At 35.8% G+C, this 11,886-nt stretch overlaps 3 protein-coding genes across 4 annotated transcripts; all 3 read left to right on the top strand.

Annotated features, from left to right (window-relative positions):
• The first annotated feature begins 1,373 nt into the window (after nucleotides 1-1,373).
• Nucleotides 1,374-6,064, top strand: LOC103342399 (tryptophan--tRNA ligase, cytoplasmic-like). Of its 2 annotated transcripts, XM_008246021.3 has the most exons (12): nucleotides 1,374-2,025; nucleotides 2,125-2,244; nucleotides 2,396-2,581; nucleotides 3,039-3,090; nucleotides 3,179-3,244; nucleotides 3,420-3,506; nucleotides 3,895-3,987; nucleotides 4,518-4,598; nucleotides 4,940-5,011; nucleotides 5,255-5,323; nucleotides 5,427-5,537; nucleotides 5,721-6,064. In XM_008246021.3, exons 1-12 carry the CDS (start codon nucleotides 1,811-1,813, stop codon nucleotides 5,769-5,771), a joined length of 1,203 nt encoding a protein of 400 aa, XP_008244243.2. In that variant the 5' UTR covers nucleotides 1,374-1,810; the 3' UTR covers nucleotides 5,772-6,064. The 2 variants fall into 2 exon arrangements, with proteins under 2 accessions (XP_008244243.2, XP_088898450.1); XM_089042324.1 differs by lacking the exon at nucleotides 4,940-5,011.
• Nucleotides 6,065-8,582: 2,518 nt separating this feature from the next.
• LOC103342442 (putative pectinesterase 63) lies at nucleotides 8,583-10,285 on the top strand. Its single transcript, XM_089043034.1, has 4 exons — nucleotides 8,583-9,089; nucleotides 9,202-9,408; nucleotides 9,593-9,834; nucleotides 9,938-10,285. The coding sequence occupies exons 1-4, from the start codon at nucleotides 8,583-8,585 to the stop codon at nucleotides 10,116-10,118; spliced, it is 1,137 nt and encodes a 378-aa protein (XP_088899160.1). The 3' UTR covers nucleotides 10,119-10,285.
• Nucleotides 10,286-11,095: 810 nt separating this feature from the next.
• Nucleotides 11,096-11,886, top strand: LOC103342400 (uncharacterized). The gene is made up of 2 exons (XM_089042161.1): nucleotides 11,096-11,533; nucleotides 11,636-11,886. Exons 1-2 carry the CDS (start codon nucleotides 11,197-11,199, stop codon nucleotides 11,653-11,655), a joined length of 357 nt encoding a protein of 118 aa, XP_088898287.1. The 5' UTR covers nucleotides 11,096-11,196; the 3' UTR covers nucleotides 11,656-11,886.

Below are 11,886 nucleotides of genomic sequence, written 5' to 3' on the forward strand. Positions count from 1 at the left end.
CCAAGTATTATTTTTGAGGTTATTACATAATTAGACCGTAATAAGTTTTAAGAAATAATTTTAAAAAATAATAAGTATCAAAAAAATATTTTTTTAAAGGATGATATGAATAAATATGCAAATATTTGGTGATGTGTTAAAAAAAAAACATGATTATACTTAGTGGTACGATTATGTTTCATGATATGATTATATTTGGTGATGTGATATGTTGTTCATCTTATATATATATATATATATATATATATATAATTGTTGAATTAATAATTGACACAAATTAATGTGCTAATCATCCAATTATAAACTAGGAATGAGTAAAGAAAAGTAAATGAAATGAAACAAATTATATGTGATTTAAGTGATATAATTCTAAACTCTTATTTATACATAATTATATATGTATGCGGCCTAACGGGCCGGGCTTTTGGGGGGGCTTTTCACCCAAGCCTAGCTTGCCCAAAGCGGGCCGGCCATCTCTAAGCCCATAACGGGTTGGGCGGGCCCCCATCGGCCCATGAGCCCTCGGGCCAAATGATGAAGCCTATCTCTTGGCAATTACGCATGTACTCCATCTTCCCACAAGCACGAGTTGATTGTGCCACCGCTTCATCTCCTGCACCACTCAATATATTCAACAAACATAAGGCAGATAATGGTGAAACATTCAAAATACCAGAAAATGTCATTGGTTAATGCAAATATTAAAAATTGAAATTATTAATTAAATAAAGATAATATAGTAAATTCACACTTTTTCATATTTAAAAAAATTAAAATTAAATGAAAAAAAATTATATTTTTATGGAACACAACTACTCATTATCTTTTTTTAATTCTAAAATAAAATAAATTTTTTTTATAAAAAATAGCCTCTCGCATGTGCAGAAATGCGTGCGAAGAGACTAGATATAAAGCAACAAAATTATCAACGATCAATACAAATTTCTACTCTGACTTTTCCGCCACAAGTGGCCCTTTCAATTTCTTTGTTTTTCTATAAATATTCCCAAGCATTATATTAAAGAATAACGACCAAATTTTTTGCTGTTTTCTTTTTATAGTAAAAAGTATTTAAAAAAACAAAAGGAGTGTAGGTAAATAAAAGAGGAATAGGAAAATCACCACCCTTTATGAATTATCAAAGTTCGGGCATCTGGGTTGTAAACAAAAAAAAAAAAGTTTGGGCATCTGGGCTTGCTTACTTATAATAACCCAATTTGGTTCTCAGTCTTCTTATGGTGGACTTTTCTTTTGTCAAAACAAAGCTAGCCCATTAGTGAAACAGACCTAGGCACTAGCCCAAACGTCCTCCCTCCTCCTCTCCTCCTCCTCTTTCTTCTCTTCTTCTCCTCTCTCTCTGTCACGCCTCTTCTAAAACGGTGTGTATTGTAATTAGGGCACCTGACATCATCTTCTTCACGAGTTAGCCGCCTTCTTCTTCGCAGAGCACCAGCAACTGGAGATTGGCAGCAGCTACAAGCGCAACTAAGTTCTTTCCAATCCTTCTTCCTTCTTTTTGTTGATGCCGCCGAAACCAGTAAAAACCTAGCCTCTTCGAATCCAGGAGAAGAGGCTAAGTGTATTGCGAAATAACCCCCGCCGTATCCTTGATCGTATCTAGACTGTATCGCTCGCGTGTCCATGGCGTATCGAAGACTTATCGGATGTTCAACATAACAGAAAAGTCCACGATAAGCCGTTTGCCGTATCCGATACGTGTCGGAGGCGTATCGTATCGGAGGAGTATTCTGACCCGCGTATTCTTGCAACATAGGCCTCCGATTACAGAGACTAGGAGAGAGAGAGAGTGATGGAGAAGAGAGAGGGAGAAGGGGAAGGTGAAGAAGAGCAGGTAGTGAATCCGTGGACGGTGTCGGCCAAAGGTGGCGGGAAAATCGACTACGATAAGCTCATTGACCAGTTCGGCTGTCAGAGGATCGACCAGTCGCTCGTCGACCGTATCCACCGCCTCACCTCACGTGCTCCCCACGTGTTCCTCCGCCGCGGGGTCTTCTTCGCCCACAGGTCTCTCTCTCTCGTTGTCTTTGGTTTTCAATCATTATAAATTTGACATTAAAAATAAACACAGAAATGGAGTTGATAGTGGACTGCATGCGAGTGCAGGGACTTGAGTGAAATTCTTGATGCTTATGAGAGAGGAGAGAAGTTCTATTTGTACACGGGAAGAGGACCTTCCTCCGAGGCATTGCATTTGGGTCATCTTATCCCTTTCATGTTCACTAAGTAAGTCCTACCTTACTTTCTGCTTATCTTTTTTGGCTAGGGTTTAACAGACAGATGCTATGTACACACTCATATGTATGTATGTGTATATATAATCAGTGTCTTTGTATAGTAAATTTGTGACGATTTATCACTGAAATGCTTTTTGCAGATATTTGCAAGAGGCCTTCAAGGTTCCTCTTGTTATTCAACTTACTGATGATGAGAAATGCATGTGGAAAAATCTGACTGTGGAAGAGAGCCAGAGACTCGGCAGGGAGAATGCCAAGGACATTATTGCTTGTGGTTTTGACGTAACAAGAACCTTCATTTTCTCTGATTTTGATTATGTTGGTGGGTAAGTAACCCATATGTACGTTTAACTCCATTACTAATTTAATACTTCTGCATGTTGACATGTTGTTCAGTTTGTGTTTCAATTTTTTATCAATGGCCTAGAGTGTGCTATGCAAGCCTTCATTTACTTTTCTGCCCAAGTTAGTGGTTTGAGATTTTGGGATTCTATGCAAGCCTCTTTTTTTTTTTTTTTTTTTTATTATAGAAAAATCTTGTTTGCTTTAAAATCCTTAGTTTCTTAATGAATTTACGTCAAAGGGCCTCGTGAATTTAAAGTTAATGTTGGATGTTCCACCAAGTGATCACCTTATGAGATGCAAACTGCTTGACAAGCTTCGATGGGGAACCTTCTGTTTTCAAACTTTGACAGGGGCGTGATTCTATCATTCATGAATACTGTGTCTAAGTGTGTGTTGTAACACCTTGCTGACTGATTCTATGTTTAATTTTCTATGCAGTGCCTTTTACAAGAACATGGTGAAGGTTGGAAAGTGTGTCACATATAATAAGGTGATTTACAATCTTTTCCCTACGAGCATTATTTTTTATAGATATTTGGTGTACCTCCTTATTCAAGTTTTTGTAATCATCTATCCAGGTTGTTGGAATTTTTGGTTTCACTGGTGAAGATAATATTGGAAAAGTTAGTTTTCCACCTGTGCAGGTATTTTCTTGGCTATGCTGCGTATGATAGTGAATCATGTAATTTTTGTTACTTGTTTCTGATTAGTTCCACGAAAATAGTGAAGCTAATATCTGTTCTATTTTTATACTTTTATGAAACATCACCTCTTGTAAGTCATATTAAGGAGATTCAATGTGGTTATGTGTTAATGCAGGCAGTTCCATCATTTCCAAGTTCCTTTCCACATCTTTTCGGTGGCCAAGACAATCTTCGTTGCTTAATTCCATGCGCGATTGACCAGGTATAAATGATAGGAATAATTCTCAGAGCATGAATTGTTAACTAATGATTGAAAGCGGTCAAGTTTTTTCAGTTTTTATAGATAGGTATAGTTTATGTGCCCATGATAGCAGTGTACAGTAAATTTATGTTATTGTGCAAGTTCTGTTACTATTTAGGAGAACATATATTGGTTAGTTTGTGGGAGATTTTTTTCCTTTTTTATATGACTAAATTTGTAGGGAACCACCTCACCTTTAAATGTAACACCTTTTGAGAGGATAAAACATGGAGAGTGGGATAATTATAGTTTTAGTAACGTTGTGTGCTCATTTGTTTTAGTGAATGCTGTTTTTCTTATTTTCTTTTATTTACTAATACCATGTTATATTTGTTTGCGATTTGTCCAGGATCCTTATTTTAGAATGACACGAGATGTCGCTCCACGGATTGGATACCAGAAACCTGCATTGATTGAGTCTTCTTTCTTCCCTGCCATGCAGGTACTTTATGGTTTTGGCACATAATACATGTGTGCTACTTAAAGTGGTTCCTAAATTTTTAAAGGGGATAAGAAAGATACAATATTTAAATTAGCCAGCTGAATTTAGTTGATGATTTTTATGCAGAATCTGACTTTCTGTATTTGTTTGGCTGTTTATTTATCTGATTTTTTTTCTTTTATTTGACCAATGATTTTGCACTAGAGACTTAAATTATTCCACATATGTTTCATATGACCAATGTTTTCCAGTGGGGGGTGCTAAATTTTGATGTTGGCAGATATGTTTAAGCCCTAATGCGGACTTTGGAGACACTACCTGTATGGATTCGCACACACATAAACATGAATATATCATTGTTCACAGGGAGTGTAGAAGGACCTTAATTAATAAAACAAAAGTTGATTATTGTAATATGAATATTCAGCTTTGAAAAGAAGTAATTGCTGGTGAAACTGGTCATGCAAAAATTGGATGATGTGGTATGCATGTGATTGCTGATATATTTCCTGGAATGTGGATACTTTCAGGGAGAGACCGGTAAAATGTCGGCCAGTGATCCAAATTCTGCCATTTATGTAACTGATTCTGCAAAGGAAATTAAGAACAAGGTTTGCGTTTGCTGTTGCTGTTGCTGTGGGTTTATTTGTACAACCTTTCTATTTACTAAGACTTGCACAATCTTTATTGATGTTCTCTTATTCTAGGGCCAAAGTCTTTAATTGATGCAAGGTTCAAAGTGTAACCTTTTAAACTCCTAGTGAAAAACATGCTTCTCTATTTCTTCAAATAGCTGTCTTCCCTTTCTGAAACCACCATCTACTCGTCTTAGCTTTCCCACACCACCAAACTGCAGTTTCACAGTGCCAAAATTTTCTACCTGAAATCACAGTCCAAATGGTCCAAAAATTCTTCAGGATTAACAAAATAAAGAATTTGTGTGCATATGCAGATAAACAGGTATGCATTTTCTGGTGGACAAGATTCAATAGAGAAACATAGAGAACTTGGAGCAAATCTTGAGGTATTTGAATTGTCTCACATGTTAGTAATAGAAATTTGTCCTCCCCAACTGGTTTGAGAGTGTTATTGTTGCTGGATCTACTACCTTCCCTTCTCATTATAGATTGTCCAAGCAAGAAAAACAATTCTGCTTATCTGTCTGCACTTACATGCCAGTTTGATTCATGTCTTATAAGATTTGTCGGTCAGTACTTGGTGCCATTAACTTATTGAGGAATGATTTTATCTTCTGGACATTATTCAGGTAGATATACCATTCAAATATCTTAATTTTTTCCTGGATGATGACGCTAAACTCGAAGAGATAAGGAAGGTGAGACTGGTATCCTAATGAACTTGTTTTTTTAATAAATAATTTTTTTTATTAGTACAAATGATGCCTTCTTGTTTTGCTAATTCATTTCGGGTACTATTAGGAGTACGGTGCAGGACGCATGCTGACAGGTGAAGTTAAGCAACTACTTATTCAGGTTTTGACTGAACTAGTTGAAAGACATCGTAGGGCTAGGGCTGCTGTGACTGATGAGGTAAGCTTGTGGCGCTAAGGATTGATCATTCTCTTGTTATTTGTCACTGTGCTGATTCTGGCCGCCCATATAGATTTTGAAAGATGCTTGTTGGCACATGGCATTGAAAGCAAACATTTTGAATTATATGAAATCTCAGTTATGACTTAGAAGGATTGATGAATGTTTTTGCATATTTTTCAGATGGTGGATGCATTTATGGCAGTGAGGCCCCTACCCAATATGTTCAACTAAAGTTGAGGCAGAGAGAAATCTACACACATCCATGAATATTTATCTTACAATTTTTGTGTCAACGATCTGTTTGTCTGGATAGTACTCTTCAAATTTAGATCTAGTCATATTGATTGTTGATGTTCAAACACAGAAGTTGTGAAGGTTTCTACGACAACATTTTTATAACAGTCATTAATTGAAACTGAATTTGAGCTTGAGCGCAATGGTTTTAAGTTTGGTTTTGTATGATATTGTGCCCTAAAGTGCTGTATCTGCAGATATTTTTTTAATGGTAGCTGTATTTTCACATCTATTGTCAGGTTAATGTAAGGGATGAAACAGTTGTGAGCAAAGTTATAATTGTTAATGTTACCATCTTCATCAACTCTCAACTGGAGCAAAAATTTCAATTGCAGAATCCATTCGAAAAACTGCAACTGATCATCTCCGAAAGGGGTTAATTGTTTTATTAGTACCTGAATTTAGATCCGTTTTGTATTTGAGTCTCCCAATTTCCAAAATCATTCTCGTGGTTCTTCAACTTTAGTTTTGTTAGTACAAATGGTCACGTCATCAATTTTGTTAACTTTTTTGTTAAATGTAGGGGCAAAATAGTATTTTTGTATTAAATTGATTAAAATATGAATAAAAATAAAAATTAAACTCTCTCTCTCGTTTTCTACTCCCTCTGAACTTGGTTTTTTATTTGATTTTCTTTTATTTTTATTAAAGATATGATTTTTTAATTCATTTTTTTGGTTTTAATATAAAAATATCATTTTGCCTTTGCATTTAATAGAAAAAGTTAACAAAATTGATGGTATAACTATTTGTTCTAACGAAAGTGAAGTTAAGGGACCACATGAAAGATTTTGGAAATTGAGATACTCAAATGCAAATCGGATTTAAGTTCAGGAACTAATAAAACGATTAACCATCTCCTAAATTACCAGTATCATTCTTTATATATAAAAAACGCAATGATTTTTGCATTTAAGGGTTTTAGTGATGAATGTTTGCATTTTGAGGTTTCATGATTGAATTATTGCATTTTAAGGTTTCGCTAATGAATTTTCACACTTTGGAGTTTTATGAATGAATTTTTGTATTTTAAGGTTTCAAAAATTATTTGCATTTTGGGGTTTCATGAATGAATAAGAAGAACAACTTTCATAAGTGCAATAACAATGACATAAATTAAACACACAACATAAACGAAACACACAATATAAATGAAAACGCACTACATAAATTTAAACAAGTGGCTCATTGCCTCTCTCCTTGCCATTTCCAAAGGTCGTTGATCAAATCATTCTTTAGAGTGTGATGCACGTGCGGAGATGAATGGATTTTGTGTACCTATTATGTAAGAAAATAGGCATGTTACTTTGTAATAGAAATTTTTTTACACTTTCTATAAATTAAAAACATATTTACAAAATAACATACCTATTTTTCATTATTTCTATATTACATTGAATATAAACATATGAATATCGTCAAAATTTTTTTTTTTTTTTTTTGTGTGTGGCAAGCATGACCTAAATAGGGAGAAATTATAGAATGATATGGTATCACCACGTCAGCTGGTGATACTTCCATTTAAAATTTGCCGTGTGTATAGCTTTTTAAAGAAAAAATAACTTTTTATACAGCTGGATTTAAAAGTTCAATTTTATAATTTAAACCATAAAAAATAAATAAAAAATAAAACTCAATAATAATAAAAAGGGGGTTTCACTAAAACACCCAAAATGAGGGTCTGAAATTATAAAAAAACCAAACACCCAAAACACTTTATAAACACACCCAAAACCCATCATTACACACACTCAAAACCCATTTATAAACACACCCAAAAAATATACAATTGTTGATTTTGGGGTTGAATTTGGGTGTGTTTCTATGTTTAAATAGTGTTAGGGTTTTTTTATAAATACATGTCTAGGATTGAGTTTATTTATAAATTTGTATAATAAAAATCCCTAGCAACCCCTTCCCTGAGCTCGCCGCCTAAGCTCCTTCTCCCCACTTTTTGCCATGGCTGCCCATCGGTATTTATATATATATATATATATATATATATATAAAATAAAAAAATCTCTCCCTCCCCTCTATTATGGGTTTAAATTTCAAGGAATTTTCACACTATCATGGGTTTAGGGTTCAAGGGGTTTAGATTGAAGATTTGATGGGGTGGGTTTATGATCTTTATGGAATCATTTAATTTCATACGAAGGTTTTGAGGAATCTGATAAGTTTCCAAATCCAAAGTCCTACAAGATATATGGCGATTGAGATGTTTGACAGGAAAAGAAATTAAGGTAGGTGAATAAGAATCCAATCTTGGTTGCATAGCTTTCAAAATGTACCAATAGCCGAATCAAATTTTTTCTATTGATTGTGAAAGAGTGACACAGTAGTCATGGCAGACGGTGGGTGTGGAGTTTTGGAGTTCGTCAATGAAGTAGGTGGTTTCTAGGGGGTTTTCTTTTTTCTTTTTCTAATTTTTTTTTAAGTCTCTTTAATTTTATTTAATAAGAGTTAAAATGAGTGGTGAATCTAGTTATCAATAAATTATACACATGGCGAATTTTGAGTGGAAGTATCACCAGCTGACGGTGATACATACATGCGCGTTTTGGTAATTTTGTGCTTTAATTTATTTCCCATTTGGATTGGGGTTGTTTTTCCTTTTGTTAACTAGATTTCCTTATACTTCCTGGTTGCATTAGGATTTCCAATTCATAGAACCAATATATATACTAGGCCTAGCCTGATTAGAATTGTGTATCATTGAAACTTGAGGCAGCTTATCGCAATAACAAGATGGCTGGAAGAACGACATGCATGGTCATGCCTGCAGCTGGGTTTATAATTATAACAATTCTCCTCGCTGCTAGTACCACTGCCATGGCTGACGATTCGACACCGATACCTGCTGATGGTTCCCAAGTTGGCAGCTGGTTCGATAACAACGTCAAGCCATTAGCAGAACGCAAGGGCGTACTTGATGCCGCCCTTGTGACGGCTGAGGATGGCCCAAAACTTATCAAGGTCATGAAAGATGGAAGTGGAAACTTCAAAACCCTCACGGACGCCATTAATAGCATCCCTGAGAGGAACACCAAGCGTGTGGTTGTGTACATTGGAGGTGGAGTGTACAACGAGAAAATCAAAATCCCACAAAATAAACCATTTGTGACGTTGTATGGATCGCCAAAAAATATGCCAACTTTGATGTTTGATGGCACGGCTCAGAAGTATGGGACTGTCTACAGTGGTACATTGACTGTGGAATCTGACTATTTTAGGGCTGCTAATATTATTGTTACGGTACGTAATTATGAATTGATTAATTTGCTTTAGTTAGAGAAATGTTATATTATTCTAATGATGGTAATGTATGTATCATGGTCTCATGGAGTGGTATAATATAATTTTGCAGAATTCGGCGCCGGAGCCGGATGGGATAAGGTCTGGTGCGCAGGCAGTTGCATTGCAGATCTCCGGGGACAAGGCAGCCTTCTACAATTGCAAGTTTATTGGATTTCAGGACACTCTTTATGATTACAAGGGCTTGCATTTCTTCAAGGACTGCTACATTCAAGGAACCGTAGATTTCATCTTCGGAAAAGGAAAATCTCTCTACTTGGTATGTATTGTAATAATAATGCCTCATAGTACCATACAATAATTTCTCCGAGTTCAAATCATATGCTTGCTTATGTTAACTTTATGCATTGTAGTATTTATTTAAAAAAATATGTCGTTCTAATTAAATTTTAATTTATTGGCTCAAATTGTGATACTAAATAATATGATATATTTTGGTGCAGAATACTAAGATACATGTCCTAGAGCGGAATATTACGGTGGTAATGGCACAACAAAGGGATGCTTCGGAGGATAATGGATTTTCATTTGTGCATTGCAAAATAACTGGCACTACATGTGTGAGGGGTACATACTTGGGCAGGGCTTGGGGGAGCAGCCCCATCGTGGTGTTTGCCTACACTGACATGGCCAACGTCGTCCATCCTGAACGATGGAATGACTTTGGCCACCCTGAACGTTCCAAGTAAGTAAGCAATTTTCATTATTTTTCTAAAATGTTTTCTTATTCTTGGATCCATTTTTTATTGTTATTATTTACATATATATATATGTGGTAATTTTTGCAGCAATATGTTCTATGGAGAGTTTCAGAATTCGGGTCAAGGGTCAAACATAAGCGGGCAAGCACGCTACACCAAAAAGCTAAGCGATGCAGAAGCCAAATCTTTCCTCAGCCTTGGCTATATTCAGGGTTCCAAATGGCTTCTTCCTCATCTAAATACAAGATCCAGACATAGTATAGTTTAAGAATAGGAAATATATACATACATTTATAGTAGTTTCCCAATTTGTTAGGTGAGATTGAGCAAAGAGCGTTGCCAATCCAATACGTACATACAATACATGCACACAAGCAATATGTACATCTCATATATGTATTCGACTACGGAAAAAAACTAATGTAGTTAAGTAGTTTGCCGTGAAACTTTCCGTTTATGGTTTGAATTTATAGCCATGGAAATTTTATATATAAGATGAACATGTTCACATTATTTTACAAGTTGTGACGTTATTTCTTCATCTAGAATGTGCACAAGAATTCCTAATTTATTTGTAAGTTTCCTATTAAAATATACACAATAACTTCCTTTGGGCTTGCCACCAAAAGTCAATTGCAAGTCTCTTTCGGGCAAGAATTCTATAGTGAGGGCCTTAGCTAAGGCCTTAAATGAGGTCATATCCTTTAACCGTTAAATCAAATTAGTTAGCCGTTAAATCAAATTAATTAGTTTAATCTAACGGTTATGAGATTATGCCTCATCTGCAAGCCCTCACTATAGAATGACTCCTCTCTCAAGTAGCTTCCTAGAAGGACCATGTCCATGCAAGGGTATTAAAAACCTTTAATTTTTGGAGCCCATTACGCGTCAATTTTGTCTCTCCTCTTTGTTGCCTTTTTTCTTTTTGGGTCTGATCTGAACGAGTCAAATTTGTCCTCCTTGGTTTTCTGGTTTCACACCACTAGTTTCCTTTCTTCACATTGTACCTCCTTGGTTTTCTGGTTTCAAACCACTAGTTTCCTTTCTTCACATTGTACCTCCTTGGTTTACTGGTTTCACACCACTAGTTTCCTTTCTTCACATTAATGTACACTTGTTGACCATAAAATGAAGTTTCCATTGACTGGTGCCCTTCGAAACTTCCTAGTACCTCACACAGTCCAGGGGCTGTGTTTGTGGAAAATATAAAAGTTGGTATGGCAACAGTTGGGTTTCCTCCCAAATATAAACCTCTTCACAATCTATAAAACGGGGAAGTTTTGCTACACAAAAAGCAACAAAGAAAAGAAGAAGAAGCAAAAAAATTAAAAATTAAAAAAAAAATCATGAAGGCTGCAGGCTCATTGGGTGTGGTTGTATGCTTGTTCTTGGTGGTGGTTGGTGTTTTGGTTGAGGTGGTTCCAATGGCAGAAGGGGACACCACGCCCAGCCAATGCAAGCAGGAGAAGGACCTTCTTGTGAGTGCATGCAAGAGCGCAGTGATCAATAATATAATCGGGCGCAGCCCCTCTCCATACTGCTGCCAACTTGTCAGGGTGACACATGTCGAGTGTGTGTGCCCTTATGTCACTCCCAAACTGGCCAATTTGATCCCTCTCCGCCGTACGATTAAGCAGATTGAAGGCTGTGGAAGAAGCGTCCCTCGCAACTTCAAGTGTGGCAGTGAGTTCATCTCTCTCTCTCTGCCCTCGGTAATCTTTAACATGAATTGATTAATCTTATAGCTGATCTGATTATTCTTGGTTAATCTTATTTTTTTGGCAGGTATCACCACTCCACCATAAGATAAGAAGACGAATATTCTAGCTAGCTACAAGAATATATTATTATGCTTGATTATCAAATAAAGAATAATCTAATTAGCTTTCTTTCAAGCTATGAGTTACATAAATTTGAAGTGCACAATCATGTGCACTAATTATGTATTGGAGAATGGAGGGAAGGGGACAAAGATGTATGACTTTCCTCAAATCAAAGTGAATTATAAGATGTCTCTCCTATATATTCCGATATTA

Source organism: Prunus mume, linkage group LG8 (assembly GCF_029339155.1).
Source record: "Prunus mume cultivar Tortuosa linkage group LG8, ASM2933915v1, whole genome shotgun sequence".
Lineage (NCBI taxonomy): Eukaryota > Viridiplantae > Streptophyta > Magnoliopsida > Rosales > Rosaceae > Prunus > Prunus mume.

Coding starts and splice junctions, on each gene's coding strand:
- LOC103342400 (XM_089042161.1), top strand. CDS start 11,197: ATGAAGGCTGCAGGCTCATTGGGTGTGGTTGTATGCTTGTTCTTGGTG. Junction 11,534..11,635: donor TCGCAACTTCAAGTGTGGCA/GTGAGTTCATCT, acceptor TTTTTTTGGCAG/GTATCACCACTCCACCATAA.
- LOC103342442 (XM_089043034.1), top strand. CDS start 8,583: ATGGCTGGAAGAACGACATGCATGGTCATGCCTGCAGCTGGGTTTATA. Junction 9,090..9,201: donor CTGCTAATATTATTGTTACG/GTACGTAATTAT, acceptor ATAATTTTGCAG/AATTCGGCGCCGGAGCCGGA. Junction 9,409..9,592: donor AAGGAAAATCTCTCTACTTG/GTATGTATTGTA, acceptor ATTTTGGTGCAG/AATACTAAGATACATGTCCT.
- LOC103342399 (XM_008246021.3), top strand. CDS start 1,811: ATGGAGAAGAGAGAGGGAGAAGGGGAAGGTGAAGAAGAGCAGGTAGTG. Junction 2,245..2,395: donor ATCCCTTTCATGTTCACTAA/GTAAGTCCTACC, acceptor TGCTTTTTGCAG/ATATTTGCAAGAGGCCTTCA. Junction 3,091..3,178: donor AGTGTGTCACATATAATAAG/GTGATTTACAAT, acceptor TCATCTATCCAG/GTTGTTGGAATTTTTGGTTT.